Source organism: Apis mellifera, linkage group LG3 (genome assembly GCF_003254395.2).
Source record: "Apis mellifera strain DH4 linkage group LG3, Amel_HAv3.1, whole genome shotgun sequence".
Classification (NCBI taxonomy): domain Eukaryota; kingdom Metazoa; phylum Arthropoda; class Insecta; order Hymenoptera; family Apidae; genus Apis; species Apis mellifera.
The window spans coordinates 997620-1013609 of record NC_037640.1 but is presented as its reverse complement, the minus strand read 5'-3'; the positions used below and the strand labels follow the sequence as shown (position 1 = coordinate 1013609).

The 15990-nt window shown below is 26.6% G+C and overlaps 1 protein-coding gene across 1 annotated transcript; it reads left to right on the top strand.

Moving 5' to 3' along the window:
• The first annotated feature begins 569 nt into the window (after positions 1 to 569).
• Positions 570 to 11656, top strand: LOC100577795 (probable serine/threonine-protein kinase DDB_G0282963). The gene is made up of 2 exons (XM_026439590.1): positions 570 to 2105; positions 9858 to 11656. Exons 1-2 carry the CDS (start codon positions 2054 to 2056, stop codon positions 11348 to 11350), a joined length of 1545 nt encoding a protein of 514 aa, XP_026295375.1. The 5' UTR covers positions 570 to 2053; the 3' UTR covers positions 11351 to 11656.
• Positions 11657 to 15990: the final 4334 nt, after the last annotated feature.

Here is a 15990-nt window from a genome sequence, read left to right as displayed (position 1 = left end):
TCCTAAATGTTTCTTTATAATTTATTTATAAATACAAATAAAGAAAAAATTATATTACTTACTTCTTCAATAAGATTCAAAATATATGTATTGTTTGTACAAAATAAGAAAAATAATTTAAAATAATTTGTCACATTTTCAATACTTCTTCTTATAGTATAATATATCATATAAAGTAATATATAATAAAGTTATGAACGATGCATCATATTTTATTTAAAAAAAAAATCTCTGACATCGACATCAAAACGTGATCGATTTGGCATGGAATGACTTTTATACATAGATATCCAATGTTGATACTATATATATTAATTGTAAGTATTTGAATCATCTTTAAATATCGTTGTGCTGCTTTTAAACATATATTTACTTATAAACCAATCTAGAACTATTCTTTAACACTCTATGACTGAAAAGCTAATCTATTAAGCCTACAATAAAAATTTTAAAAATAAAATAAAAAAACAAAGACAAAACGATAATGTTTTTAAAAGCTTGCAAGAATAGTAATAATCAGGTAAATAAATAGGTAGCTAAATATATAGATTATCTTAAAATAAGATAAGCAAACTAATATATTCCCTAAACATTTAAAATTCTCGCTCATAAACGGTAACAGACAAAACGGAGTCTCATGAGTTTGCGTTTCTTTCATATGCAGAGTACTGCGACATCAACATTACGATCCACTGCGGGTGGTTGACTCGAAATCGAGTCGACGATGTTTCAGACGTTTACGCAGTAACAGACGTTCGAGTAAAAGAGAAGAGGAAGGAATCAAGCGAGTGCAAAAAGAAAAGCTTGGTAACACGAGAAAGGAAGAAAGAGCGAGAACGGTGAGGTGAGGCATGGCAAAGAGAGGAATGAAGTGGAATGGAGAGGAAAGGAGAGGCGGGAGAGAAAGATGGACGGCACGGCACGACGCAGCGCACGGAGAAACCGAGTCAAACTCTCGGCCGGCTGGCGCCGTTCTGTCGGCCCCCGCTGCCTCTTGCCATTGCCACCAACAATACGCGCCGTACACCTCTTCCCCGTTGTTTCGCCTGCCATCGTCACCAACGTCAGCACCAATGCCAGTACTTGTAATACCAATACCAATATTGCGACGTCACGATTTCTATCACCAACCCATCATCACTATCGTTGACAATAATCTTATTTGTGTAGAGTACTTTTTATAAAGAAATGTTCGATCCCGTTCAATCGCAAACTGAACACACGTGTTTAAAACTCATCTGTGTTGTGTGATCCGGTCAAGTTTCCAAGCGCGACGAGACGAAGCTTACTCGACTTTCGGGCGCCTTCACGCAGCGGTATTGGTGCTAAAACCGATATACACGATACATTCTTGAACAGACCGAAGTGATGCGGAGGCTGAAAAAGAAACGACGTTCAACGTGTTCGTAGTAGTAATCGTATCTGTAGAATCGACGGCATCGATACTGATGTTAATAGTACTGGTCATAGTAGTGGTGGTAACAGAGTAGTGGTGGTGGCAATAGTAGTGTGTGGTAGTGGCGGTGGTAACGTTAGAGGCAGCAAAGTCACAGCGGGCAGGCAGACCAGTTGGGACTTGGGACTATCGCATGCGTGTGCGATGAAAAAGCACGAGGCGAATCAGTACCTTCTCGACCGTGCTCGTGTCAGGATGTGTTTCGTTGATTTTTGGACTCGAATTAACTTCGTATGTGAATAAATTTTCGCGTAATGTGTCGCGAATAGTAATCGTGATCCTGATTATCTTTTTATTCGTGATTTTATATTTTTCGTTTGTTCCTCATAGAGGTGCAACGAAATTCAAACACGGACTATAAAAAGTGTCAGAAAGAAAAGAAGCCAGAGTAATAAAAGGGAGACCTAAGAAACAACAGAAGAAATTGAAGCAACAAATAAATCGCGAAACGTGTAATACGATTTGCCGGTACGACTGACCGCTATACGTGTTCGTAAGATCTATCCCATGAAAAGTAATGTATGAACGGAGAGTAATGCGCGTGTGGTGATCAAGACAAAAAAAATTGTGCTTTCGTGTTTTCAATCATCGATCGATATGGCCCATCATATAGTTGAATCAGTATCCGAATTGTCGGCTTTAATGAAAGGTAAATATTTTTATAAAGGTATATATAGTTTAATTACAGTTTCAGCGAAATTAAGAATATTTCCAATAATCGATACGGGTAATCATTGAATTGAATTAAATCTTTTGAAATAACATTTATATTTCAATGTTTCGATTTTAATAGACAAAACATTTCTATTTCTATATTCTATTTGATTAATTCCTTTTAAATATCTATGAGAAAGTTTAAACGATATCTAGTTGAAAAGAAATTACTCTAATTTCATTATTTCTATTTCGTTTCAACATTCATCGTCTATCAGTTACAAATAGTTACCGCGAAAAGAATCATAAAGGTTAGCAATATAAATGTCTTCATTCGGTCGATTGATAATGTGTCTGGTGGGAGTTGCGAACAATGATAATTATCGTTATGAACGGCGCCAGTCGACTCTGAGCAGATCGACTGCTTCAGCAGCACCAAATGTCATGCTTCTGCGAAATAGACATGACGAAGAAGAAAGATAGAATAGACTGGTTGCCCTCCTCCGGAGCAGAGAGACACATGGAGAGAGAATGCGATCCGTGGAGAACGGTAAGATGGTGGAAGGGAGAAGTGACAGTCGATAGAAAAGGAGAATCCAAAAGAGAGATAGGGCATAGCGGCGCCAGCGTGGGTTGGCGCACACAACTAGCAGTTGAAATGACTTGCACGAAACGAACGATTTTTTGACCAAACATGAAATTTATCGTATTATTTTATTACATTATTTTACATATTATTTTATATTATTATAAATTTCTTTAAATTTTTTCTTTTTATTCATAATAGTGAATTATTATTGAGACATAATAAGAATATTTTAAGACTATCTGACTAACTCTTTAACAATCTCTAATACCAGCATTATAAAAAGTAGCGATAATTGAGCGATAATTTTGCAATAATGTTAAAAATTTGAATGCTCTCTCATTTGACGATTTATCATTTCGAAAAAAAAATTTGAGTTTGAAATCTTGTTCATTATTTAAGTTGCTTGAATTAAACAAATTGAATCTACTTTTTTTTCAATGTAAATATGCTATTTATATGATATTTATAAATTTGAATGAAATTTAAGATGAAGTCGATGTTTTCTTTTCTTATTCAAAATTTTCTTTTACTAATAAAATGAAATGTAAGCTAACAGAATTCTAAGATTGAGATAACGAATTCCAAGAATGCGATTACTAGTTAAATCAGATTTAATCTTGTTGAAAACTGTTGAGTGTAATCGATATTCTATTATGCATAGTGCAGGTACACACAGGTAAAAAGACAGGGACGAGCAACAAGGGAGAGTTGACTGCTATGGTAAATGTCGAACTTTCCACCCACCTGTGCGCAAATCTTGCACCTGCTACCCGAACCGGACTTCTTCCGTCCTCTGACTCGTTCCATATAGCCTCTCGTCATCGCGTCTACCGATTTTTCCAGTTCTTGCTTACCACTTACTCTCTATTCTTCCAACAGATATTTTTTTGTTCTTTTCTTCTTTTATGTTTCGTTTCTTCCGGATTTTTAGAGTATTTGAAATAATTATTGATTGATTCTATCATAAAATTAAATCATTTATAGGCAACAATATAGATTTTGGATTATTATAATTGATTTCAGATATCAAAACAAATTTAAAAGTTGGTATACAAAAATGTTGATTTATTTAAATTATAGATAATGTAATTTTTTTTATTAGAAAAATATAGAGATAAAATGTTCAATTTCTATCTCAATTCATCTGATGCAAAATTTCTTTATAACTTAATAAACAAATTTCAATTAATATTTTTGCATAGTAAATTTTATGTTTGGTATCTGGAATATCATTCTCGAATACATACTTATATAAAAGCATTTTTAATCAAAATAAATTATTTCTTATTTTGCAAAGAAGAAAAGAAAAATGATTTGCAAAAGAGCAATACTAAAATGGTATTAATAGGGATTTAACAAATTAATGATTAAGATAACTTTGATTTAAACATGCAACTAATTCAGAAAATTGAATTAGAACAAATGGGATAAAATATTTCGATTCGATTCGAAAAATTTGTTATCAATCAAATTTTCGATATATATTCAAAAATTGTAATATCAAGACTCATCGATCTAAAAAGTTTTGTTATATAAGTCATAAATATAAATGAACAAAAAAAATTGTCAATTATATATGTAAAAATAAATCGAAAAAGAAATAATATTTTTTCGTTTTAGATTTCATTTTTAAGCTAAATAAGTTTGAAAATTTGACAAATATATTTAAATGAATTTGAAATATAAAATATAAAATGAAAAAATTATATTTTTCTTTTTGATTTTTTTATATGCAGAATTATTCTCTATTTACTTATGCCACCTGTTTTAAAACATCTGGTGTACCTTGTATATGTTTTTTGATTCTATAGATATAGTGATAATGCTAATACTCGGCTTAAACCCAGCAACCAGTCTTGTTAGAACATAAATTGACCTTAATGTTATTCTCACTCAGCCATTTGGCGATCATTTTTCTCTTTCTTTCTTTCTCTCTCTATCTACGTATAAAATATTCATATATTTGTACGGTATTTTATTTATAATCATTGCAAAAGTTGGCGGCAGTTCCTTCTTCGATTTATTTTAAAAGAGATGTAGAAAGATTACACTCTACTATTTCTAGTCTATTAAGTCGAAATTACAAAGAAAGAAAAAAATTATTTTAATGGAATGAATATTAATGAATTTTGAAATTCATATAAGATTGAGAGTGATCATTCAGAGTGATCGCTCTATCTATGATTTTATTTTTGCTTCTAATTTTAATTTTAGTTTCATCCAAATTTTTATTTAGATTGCAAATCTTAATGATGGTTATTTCAACTTTATTATTTCTCACATATAATTTACATGTCAATTTTGTACTTATTATTAATTTTGTACTGTATTATTATTAAAAATCAAAAAAGAAAAATTAGAAAAAAAGAAATGATTAAAAAAAAACAGATTTAAATTTCTTTGATAAAAATAAAAGAAAGAAACTGCAAAAGTATATACATACATATCAATCACGTGGTCATCTATTTGTACGTCCCTAACGAAAATGATCGAAGATATCCCATTCTGCGGTCAACCGTATACCTTCGCGCGAGTTTACACATTCGTCCAGATATTATTTTCGTCTGTTTGAACAATTGTCGAATAATACAATAAAGATATATGATATAGTATAGCATCGCAATATTCGCAATATTCATAATTTAAAGATATGTATTTGTCACACATTAAATATCTCTTTCACCATTATCTGGAATTGATAGCTCGTTTTTCTTTTATCGAGTTCTCGACAATTTATTTTTTTAAAACGAAGTTTGTATAAATATTTTCATTATAGGAAGTTTCCAGATTCGCAATTTTTAACAAAATTCTAATATTCAATATTTGATATTTGTACAAGAATCCAAATTTCCATCCAAATTTTGACCTTCTATTTTACGTCGTTTCCTTACCGATTGTATAAATATATGTATATAAGATTGGAATAAAAAAAATCAAAATAGTGATTATTTTTTAACAAAAAAAAATTTGTTTCTAGTTTTTAAAATTTAGTATGCAGAAAAGAGATTTTATAGAATTAATTTTTGAGTTTTTAATTTTTAATTTCTTTTTCTTAATTTTTTAATTTTTATTTCTATCATATTATTATTTTATTCTATTATATAATCTAATTAAATTTTATTAATTATATCTTAGTATATATATTTATTGAAATTTATATTTATAATACAAATAAAGAAAATTAAGAATTTTTTTTATTCTTAAGTGATAATTTTCTTTAATCTATTCCAAATTTTTTATTATTTTTATATAGTGAACAACAATAAATAATTGCAAAATAATGAGTAAAGATGTATAAAATCGATAAACATAATTTTTAATATATAACTTTCAGATTTAAGATTCCTTTTTTTCTTTTTTTTTCTCTTTTTCTATCTTCTTTCTTTCTTCCTTCTTCTATGCATAAGTTTCAACGAGAAACAAACAATATCTTTTCCATTTACAATATGAATTTTTGTAAATACGCATTATGCTGATTTATCGAGGAGACAGATGCTTGATACAAATACAGAGAGAAGCAGCCTTATCGTAACCACGATAAGTTGTTTCGAGATGTGAAATCGCACTGTCACCAGGTGTGCAAGTCGTTATTCGACACATTATAACATTATAACGTGAAGCGTTATCCTCGGAATCATTGATCTCAATAGTGCTTTTACGCCCTAAAACATTTATTAATTTGTTTTAATGCATGATAGCAGCTCATATTATGGATAAAATATGGTTTTTATATGAATGAATAGCCAAAATTGATGTTATTTAGAAATTTATATAAATATAATTGTTTTCAGATATATTATCATCTATTAGTTGTTTTCATTTTATTGTTTGTCATTTTTAGTTAATAATCATTTAGTATTTATTTAATTGTAAACATTAATTACATGATATATTATTTAATATAATTACATTTTCATTTTTAATAGGGCATTCGTGGAATACTGAATATTACTGTTCAAGAATAAAATTTTGAGAAAATTAAATTTAATATAAAAGTTAAATTTGAATTGAAGTTTGCATTAATCGAAGCAAAATAGAATGAAGATAGAATGAAAGAACTTTATCTTTTTTATAATATAAAATATAACAAATAAACTTCAACTGATTTTTATATATAAATACATATTATATGTAAATATCTTGCATAGAGATATTTTTAATACAATTTTTTCGCTTAATTTAAAGATAATGCTGCTAATTTTTTTTATATTTTATGTAGAAAGTTATTTGAATATTGAATATTAAAAAGTAATTAAAAAAATATCGAGAACATTGTAGCTATCTGTTATATAGATATAAAATATTTTATCATTAAAACTCGATGTTTTTCAATTTTTGAAATTATTAATTTGATACATGATTAAAAAGAAAAAAAAATTACATGAGTCAAGATATAAAATAGAATTTAGTATTAAATTAATATAAAGCATTAAATTTGGGATATTGTAACTTTTTGATTTCTTCCTTTTGTTTGTTTTTGTCTCTTAATAATATTAGAATTTATAAATTTATAAATTCAAAAATTGTATATACACAAATATTAATTTTTATATAATTTAAATATTAGTTTTATTACTTTATTATTTTGTGCCGTTAAATGTATATTATATAAATGTATATTAAACTCATTTTTTTCTTCTTTTAACTATATTCAGTTTTTCGTTTCTTTTTCTACATCAATTTAATTAAATCAATACTTAATATTATTTATTTATATACTAAATATTATTTATTTGATTTATGTTTTCTTTATTGCTTTTATTAGATTTAATTTTTTAATTTAACTTAAATTATGAAATTTATATTATTTATATTTATGAAATTATATTTATGTTTATATTTATTAATGTAAATTATTTTTAAATGCGAGTTTCATTTTTTAAATTATATTTAAATTTTAGTTTAGTTTAAATTAGAAAAAAAATTATGTGATTACGATTAAATTTATGTTTAGTCTAAATTTAGTCTAATTTAGTTTTATTAAATTTACAATCAATTTCAGTTAAGTTAAATCTAAGATTTAAATTAAATCTAAGTTAAATCTGTATTTCTGTACAATTGGACTATAAACAGAAATATAGAGATCAAAGAGTACAGAGTTATAAATTTTGAATTAATATATTTCTAAATGTAAAATTGAATTTCTAAATTTAAATTTTTTGAATTTGCTCAAAAAGTAATATATACAAAAAAAAAATTAAAAATTATTTAAACGCTTTAAATGAAATTTTATTTTATATTCAATTTCATATAAATAATGATTAAATAAATAATAGATTTATATCATAGATATATACCTATAAGTATACATATACGAGATATAAATATAAATAATATAATATATAAAATGAAGCAAAAACTAATAGATAAAAATGATAGAAAAAAAGAATTTATTTATATAATGTACGGAAGAAAAATAAAAAAGTTTATGTAAATTATAATCTTTGAATAATCTTATAATCTTATAAACATTAGATAGTATATGAATAATATATGAATCGATATATCAATCGAATAATATATCTAACATGAAAGAAATGTAAAATAAAATATGATTGGAAGTATGAAATGAAAGAATCTATTCAAAGACAAAAAAATAATATCATTAAAATGCATTAAGAATAATGCATATTTATATTTTCATATGATTATATTTTATTTCGATATATTCTGTATACTTCTACATATTTTAGGTGAAAAAAATTTTAAAAATTAAAAAAAATTTTAAAAATCCTATTCTATATTTTGTAACTGAAATTGCATTTGAAAATAGAATAGATAATAAATCAAATAAAAAGCAATATTAGAAGAATTGTTATAAAAACAATTATGAGAAAACATGATGAAAATATAAGAAGAAAATGATATGAATTAAACAATAATCTATAATATTTAAAGATATATTGTTTGTCATAATTCAAAAAAATATGTTAAATAATTATAATTAGTTTGAGATGTAAAAAACTGTTAAACTATTTTAAATTTTTTTATAGATTTATACAACAAATAAAATTGAAAAATTATGATTTCTTCAACTATTTAAATTCATTAGTCAAAAAAAATTTGCATAAAGTATCGTATTTCAAAAACATTATTATAATTAAATAAATGATAAATAAAGTCATCATTATAATATCTTTTTTTTTATTTGTTATTATTTGTTATTATTTTGTAAGTATTGGATTGAAATCGAATTAAAGTTTAATTTAAAATTTTTCTCTTTTTTTCAAACCGGGATTTTGATTAATTTTTTATATTATTTCTTAGATATTACATATAATATGAATAAATAAGTTTTGCGCTGCTTGATGCGAATTGATGCAAATTCAATAAAATGTATAATATGTATATAAAATATAAATGTTGGATCTATTTATTATTATTTTATGCTATCTTATATTTCAAATTTGAATAATTTGTCTAACGACGAAATAAATATTTACTTTTATTCAATTCAATAACTATTTATTGTGTGAATATATTATATTTTTTCAGTTAGTATTTAAGCTTAAATCAAAGCAATAATTTTATAAATAATTTTTTTTAATCTTTTTGAAGAATGTAAAAATAAATATATTTTCTCTTACATTAGAATCTAATCGGTGTAGAATGATTGACTAACACAAATTTCAATTTTTTAATAGATAGGAAATTTAAATTTGGCGCGTTTATGCTTTATTATCAAATCGATATAAAAAACCATAAATTATAATAGTAATGTATACGTTATTTTTTATAATTAATATAATTCTTATGATATATAATATAATAAATCTTATAATTTATGCATAATATTTTTTTCTATTATATTATATCAGTTTTAATCAACATATGTAAGTAAAACACATTCAATAAAAATTTTACACGTGAATCAAATATGATACACGAATACGATAGAACAAAATGCCAACGATCACATATGATATGCTAGACATGGCAGAAACAAACATCGCATATGGCGCATGTGGAACACTGAAAATGCTAATAATACTTTTAATATTATTAAGCCAAAAAAATAAATAATCTATTAATATTCGTGATCTTTTAAAATTTGTTTTTCTAAATCTCTTCAGTTAAATGATCCTTATGAATTATTTATTAATTAGAACTCTATAATTCGATTGTGTAATTTAAAGTTCTATTTATTTTCTGTTTCAGTCAGTGCGACTAATTCCGAAAGGGATGCTGGTTTCTGTAGCGGTGGCGACGAGGACGATATATCTGATCTACACTCGCCAAGCTCCTCGGAAGATAGTCTAGAAGTGCAAATAACGCCGATATCATTGAAAAACAAGAGAAAATTGGCCGAGCCTCGAAAAATTCACGAGCCGAACTTAGCACCATTGAAAAAACGAAGATTCCAACGAATCGAAGAAGAAACTATACCGAGCGAGGAATCGACTAGAACTTTAAGATCTCCGAGCCCGTTTCGACCATGGAGTTGCACCAACAAGAACATTGATTCGAAACTTTCTTTACCTATTTCAGCTGCGGAAAGGTCAAATCAGTGCGTTTTCACCTTATTATCGAACACACCGTCACCATCTCCCATTGTTTCAAATCGAATTAACCATCACCACCATCATCGTCATCGTCTCCATCATCATCGTCATCATCATCATCAACATTATTGTCACAACAATGATGATAAGAAGAATAACGACGACGTTCGAAAAGACAATCTGGATCAGAGGCATGCTTCAGAGGATGGCGTCGCATGTGAGATAAATATAAAAGGGAATGATGATTTTCAAAAACAACAGGAGTTGGAATGCCAAGAAAATTTATCTGCCAGATTACGACAGTCGACGCAAACGCGTGCCATACGTGCTGAGAAGCGCGAGTTCCTCCGTCAAAAATCCGATAACACGATGATCTCGTCTGCAAGTTCCACGGCTATATCGGAAACAATATTGTCATCGTCTACAATATCTCCAATTACGCATCTCAGATTACAAGAAGAACCTTTGTCACTTGTATTGAGAAGCGATATAGCCGCCAGGGTACCGTCGCATCCAGCAGTGAACGGTACTTACGAAAAATCCTGCTCATATTCTATAAAATGTACAAATGTTTCATCTTCGTCGTTATCGTCTTCTCTCTCTTCCTCGTCCTCATCGGCAGCATCCACAACATCATCCTCATCCTCCACTTCCTCATCCTCCTCTTCCTCTCTTTTGTCTTCCCATCCTCAGCAAGATCATCGGTTGTCGAACAATGATAATTCTTGCTCGACAACGGTAATCACATCCACGACGATAACAACAACAGCAACCACATTGACAACGACGATGACGAACGTTCATAACGGTCAAACAAGGCACCACACGATGCCAAGTCAACAGAGGAACTACAAAAACATGACGCGGGAAAGGAGAATAGAAGCAAATGCTAGAGAACGGACGAGAGTGCATACCATAAGCGCTGCATTCGATACGCTGAGACGCGCTATTCCCGCTTACTCACACAATCAGAAGTTATCGAAGTTATCCGTATTAAGGATCGCGTGTAGTTACATCATGACCCTCGGTAAAATTGTCGATATCCCCGAAGGCGAGACAGCCAACAGTGCTTCATTAGGAGCTTGCGTGGACCTCGTCTCTAGGACCATTCAAACAGAGGGAAAAATTAGAAAGAGAAAAGAAGACTGAATCGCATAAGTACATAAGTATAGTTGGGCTTAATTCTAACAATACTATAGTCTGATGCGATACAATGTATATATAAACATTTAATCAATTGTCATTTAATCTGTAAATCATTGAAAATTGAATTGATAAATAGTCCAACTAAATGTTATTCAACGAATGTTAAATATTTTTCCGATCATCTCTTTAAAATTTTGATGCTGAATAAAAGAATATCTACATATGTATGTACAATGTCTTTGATGAAAATTATAAAAAATAAAAGGGAGTTGACAAGATACGATGTATCCAACTCGCAAATTGAATTAATTAATAATTTATATTATTATTAATAATTAATTTTCGATTTCAGGTAAAAAAGTTTTCGCTTTACTTGTTCGAATTGTAAATTAGAAAATATAATATTACGTAATATAAATGTCTCTTAAAAAAAAATATCGCGATATTGAATCATCAATTGAGCAAGATATATTAAAAAGATGCATAAGAGCTGATTCCGCAATATTGAAAATGTAATTTTCCATATTTCTTCAACAAAACATGACAAAGCACGTGTATGTACGCATAATATAGTTGTCGATCAAATATATCATTTATTATATGATTAAATGTACAATTCGAACGCGTAATCGTTTTACATCGTTAAATTATTTTGAGTCTATTTATATATTTACTTTTATCAAGATTCGAATAACGGAAATAAAATTTTTGATAAATTTTATCGATGAAGGCAATATTTCATATCCTCTTCATGTTCTTGAGAGTTGCTAGTTACGACAAGAATTTGGTGATTTATTAATAGAAATGCAACAATACTGCTGCATTTTCGATTAAATTCAACGATATTCATTCAATCTTTTTAATTTTTTTATATTTTTGTCTTACGTTCTCCCAAAAAAGTTTAATTTTAATATATCTGTGAAAAAATTCTATTCATTATCATTTACATACTTTATGATTGTATCTGATGAAAGTAAAATTTTGATTAGATATTGAATAGATCGAATAAATAAAATTCGAACAATTCAATTCTATATTATCTAAGTAAAAAGAAACGAATTAAAAATGTACTATTTATTATACTCAACGTTCGATTATCGTATACATACTTCCGACAGAAGAAGGAATCACGCATGCACCTGCTAAGAAACAGAAGCAGGTGCATCTTAGTATTGCTTCATTTTTGGAGATTACTCGAGGCAAATAATAATCACCTGCTCCTTGTGTCGCATATAAGAAAAAATTCATGAACGACAAAACCGGTAATAAGAAAAAATTATTTTGTTTTAATTCTGATATTTTTTCTTTTCTTAGATAAAAGAATTTTAGATGAACAGAAAATCACATATTGATACATTAATAGATTAATTTTATTAAAATAATATTAATTTTATTAATATTATTTTTTTCTTTTCATACTTTTTAATAGTGAATAAAAATTGTCTTTCATAGTAATATTTAAGCTAATTTGAGTAAAAATTTGAAGATGAGAACAAAATTTTTAAGATACTACAAACAGTTTAAAAATTATTTTTATTGATTTTAAAAATATTTATTTAATAATTTATTGAGTGATATAATTTCATTTTTTGTATATTATAATTATCATTTTATTTCAATAATAATTTAATATAACAATTATAAAAAACTTTATTTTTTATTCAATAATATTTCTTACTGTGCAAAAATAATTTTAAACGATGAAATTCAGATTGTAATTAGAATAGATTAAAAAAAGTATGCAAAGTCATTTTCAAAGTATGCAAATATTTTTAATTGGCACATTTATATCGTGAATATTATTTTACATATTCATTTTACAAAAATTTTAAAATATAAAAATAAATAAAAAATATTATAATTGACAATATGATAAAAATAATGATTAAAAAATATATTTGAAAGCATATTTGAAAAAGAAATAAGAAATTAAAATATCAATATCTTAAAAATTTTACAGATCACTCTTACATGTTCTGGATGATTAGATACAAGTTATTTCCACTGCGTATTAAAAAAAACATTGTACACTTTTTCCGTTTCATTTCAATATAATATAAATAATATAATTTCAATATAATATAATAATCAATTGCAAATTGTATTGTGAATAGCTATGAGATCGAAGAAAGAAGTAGTAAAATTTGGGTAGAGAATGAGAAAGAGGAAGAAAAGAAGGAAAAGAGCGACAGACATAAACTAAGATTAACGAGGCGAAATACTGTCTGGTGGGAGGTTGCCAGAACGTTGGCGCCAGCTGACCATCGTCGCGTCTCGTCGGACGACCTATATAAATGTGTGTGCGTACGCACTGTCACGAATCTCTATCCAGCTTCTCTCAACACTAAACCAACCTTTTCAAAGATTACACGCACGCACGTGTTCGCTAGCCAGTTTATTCTCTTCTTTTCCCCTTTCAACTCTTCTATCTTCTTTCTTCCTTTCTTTCTTTTTGTCTTCTTTCCATTTTTCTTTTTTCTTGCATAAATATCGTTAATGAATATTTTTAATAACATGTCAGAAAATAGTATCGAAAACATGTATTTCAAATACTTGGATTAATCATTTTTTTAATCCAATTCAATCACAATATGAAAAATGTATGAGATTTTTCTCAATCATGTCTAATTTTGCATTTATAAAAATATATACCAATATATAACCCTTGTTATATCTGTACAAATCGGAATGAACACTAGCACGAGCGCAACATACAAATAGCATAAGTAGTGCGTGACAGGGTATTGATATCTGTTCTGTTTAATGAACGCATCAAAATACGTCATCAGAAATTGCGAGATCACTGCACTATTTAAAAATACTTTTAATAATCTTTTTCATAATTTCAGACATTTACATCTTTTTATCAGTAACAATTATTTAATTTTGCTTCTATCACAATCTATCTTCTTTGTTATAATAATAATATTAATAATACTACTAATTCGCAACGATATTTAATTTTGCAAACATGGTAATTAAAAAAATAAAAAATTAAAGAAAAAAAAGAAGAAAATGAAAATGTAAAATCTAAACGTAAAAAAAAATTGATTAAAAGCAATCACAGAAATTGCAATCTTCTTTGCTATCTTTCCATCTATTAGCCACGAGCATTTATGTATGTGTTTTGTCCACATATGTATCTGTTCCTCGTGTAGTTGGTGAGAGAATGATTTTGATAGGATGCGACAGTGTGGCGCCAAACTCTCGCAACAAGCCTGTTTCCTTTACTCTTTCGTTATACAGACGATCTAACTATACAGGCTGTTTAACAAATAACGAATCAATTAGTTCTTTCGTTTAATTAAAATTAATAAAAAAAAATATTAGATCAATCGATTAAAATTCATAACAATTATCTTTTCTTATTGATTTCAACAATTTTAAAATTCTTCAGAAATGATATTAATGACTTTTCAATAGCCGTTCACCTTTAATGTTCTTGATTAATGTTAAGCATTTGTGTTCAGCATCAGAAAAAATGTTTCTAATATTGCGTAATTTTAAAATTTCATATATATTCAAAATAGATAATGAATAAATCTTTGAAACTTGAATTTGAATGTAAACTTTAAAAAAATTAACATGCATGGAAAAAAAACTAATTAAGAATTGGGCTTGATTTTTTAAAAAGAAGAAAGATCGATTATTCATATTTGCTTTTAAAACAAATGCCATTTTTTATGAATTTCATTTTTTTAAATACTTTATTGTGATATATTAATAAAGAAAAATTATCTTAAGTAAAAGATAGATTTTGAAAATGATTTAGAAAAAATAAAATATGTACATTCTTATAAGTTTTAATAGAACTTTTTCATTTTGTTAAACTATTTATATTCATTATATAAATAATGAAAAAAATAACAATTATTTTATTATAAAAAACTTTCTTTGTGAATTTTAAACAAAATCAGTCATTTAAATTAAATATAATTTAATTTGATCTAATTATATATTATCTTATTTTTCAATGCTTTGTGAAGAAATAAGATGAATAAATTCTTAAATTGTAAATATGATCTTTAATCTAAATCTAATTTTAAGAATGTAAATCTATATGAAAATTTTCTCAAAAATTGAATACTTGAGAATTATTTTTTATTATTAGATAATTTTTATTAGCATGCATCAAATAATTTTATTTTGAATGCAATATTCACTTGTAGAATAAAGGAAGAATTATTCACTCAATAATATTCACTCAAGAATAAAGGAAGAAATTGTTGAAGGTAATCTTCAAGAATTTTATTTTTAAATCCCTATTTATAAATTAAATCCTTAAATCAAATTTAAAACTTAATAACAAATCTTTAAAGTAGTATTGAAAATATTTTCGCATATATTTCAAAACCTAAGATTAATTATAAGTACAAAACATGTTATACATAAAGAAAAATATTGTTTCTGATAAATTCTTTCAATATTAGTAAAATTGAATATAAATAATTATTAAATTCATTTTTGAAAAAATTGCAAATTTTTTACTTTTATCTTCTGATAATTAAAATGTAAAAACTAATGTTCTCAATATATGTACATATATATGTCTTGAAATTAATTAAATAAAAAATTTCATATTGCCAAAATTATTTCATATTCAAAAAAACATTAGATATTAATACAAAATTTTTTATAATAAT

Bases quoted from the DNA above. Each gene is read 5' to 3' on its own strand.
- LOC100577795 (XM_026439590.1), top strand. From the start codon at position 2,054: ATGGCCCATCATATAGTTGAATCAGTATCCGAATTGTCGGCTTTAATG. The intron at 2,106-9,857 runs GTAAATATTTTT...TTTCTGTTTCAG, and splicing joins ATTGTCGGCTTTAATGAAAG to TCAGTGCGACTAATTCCGAA.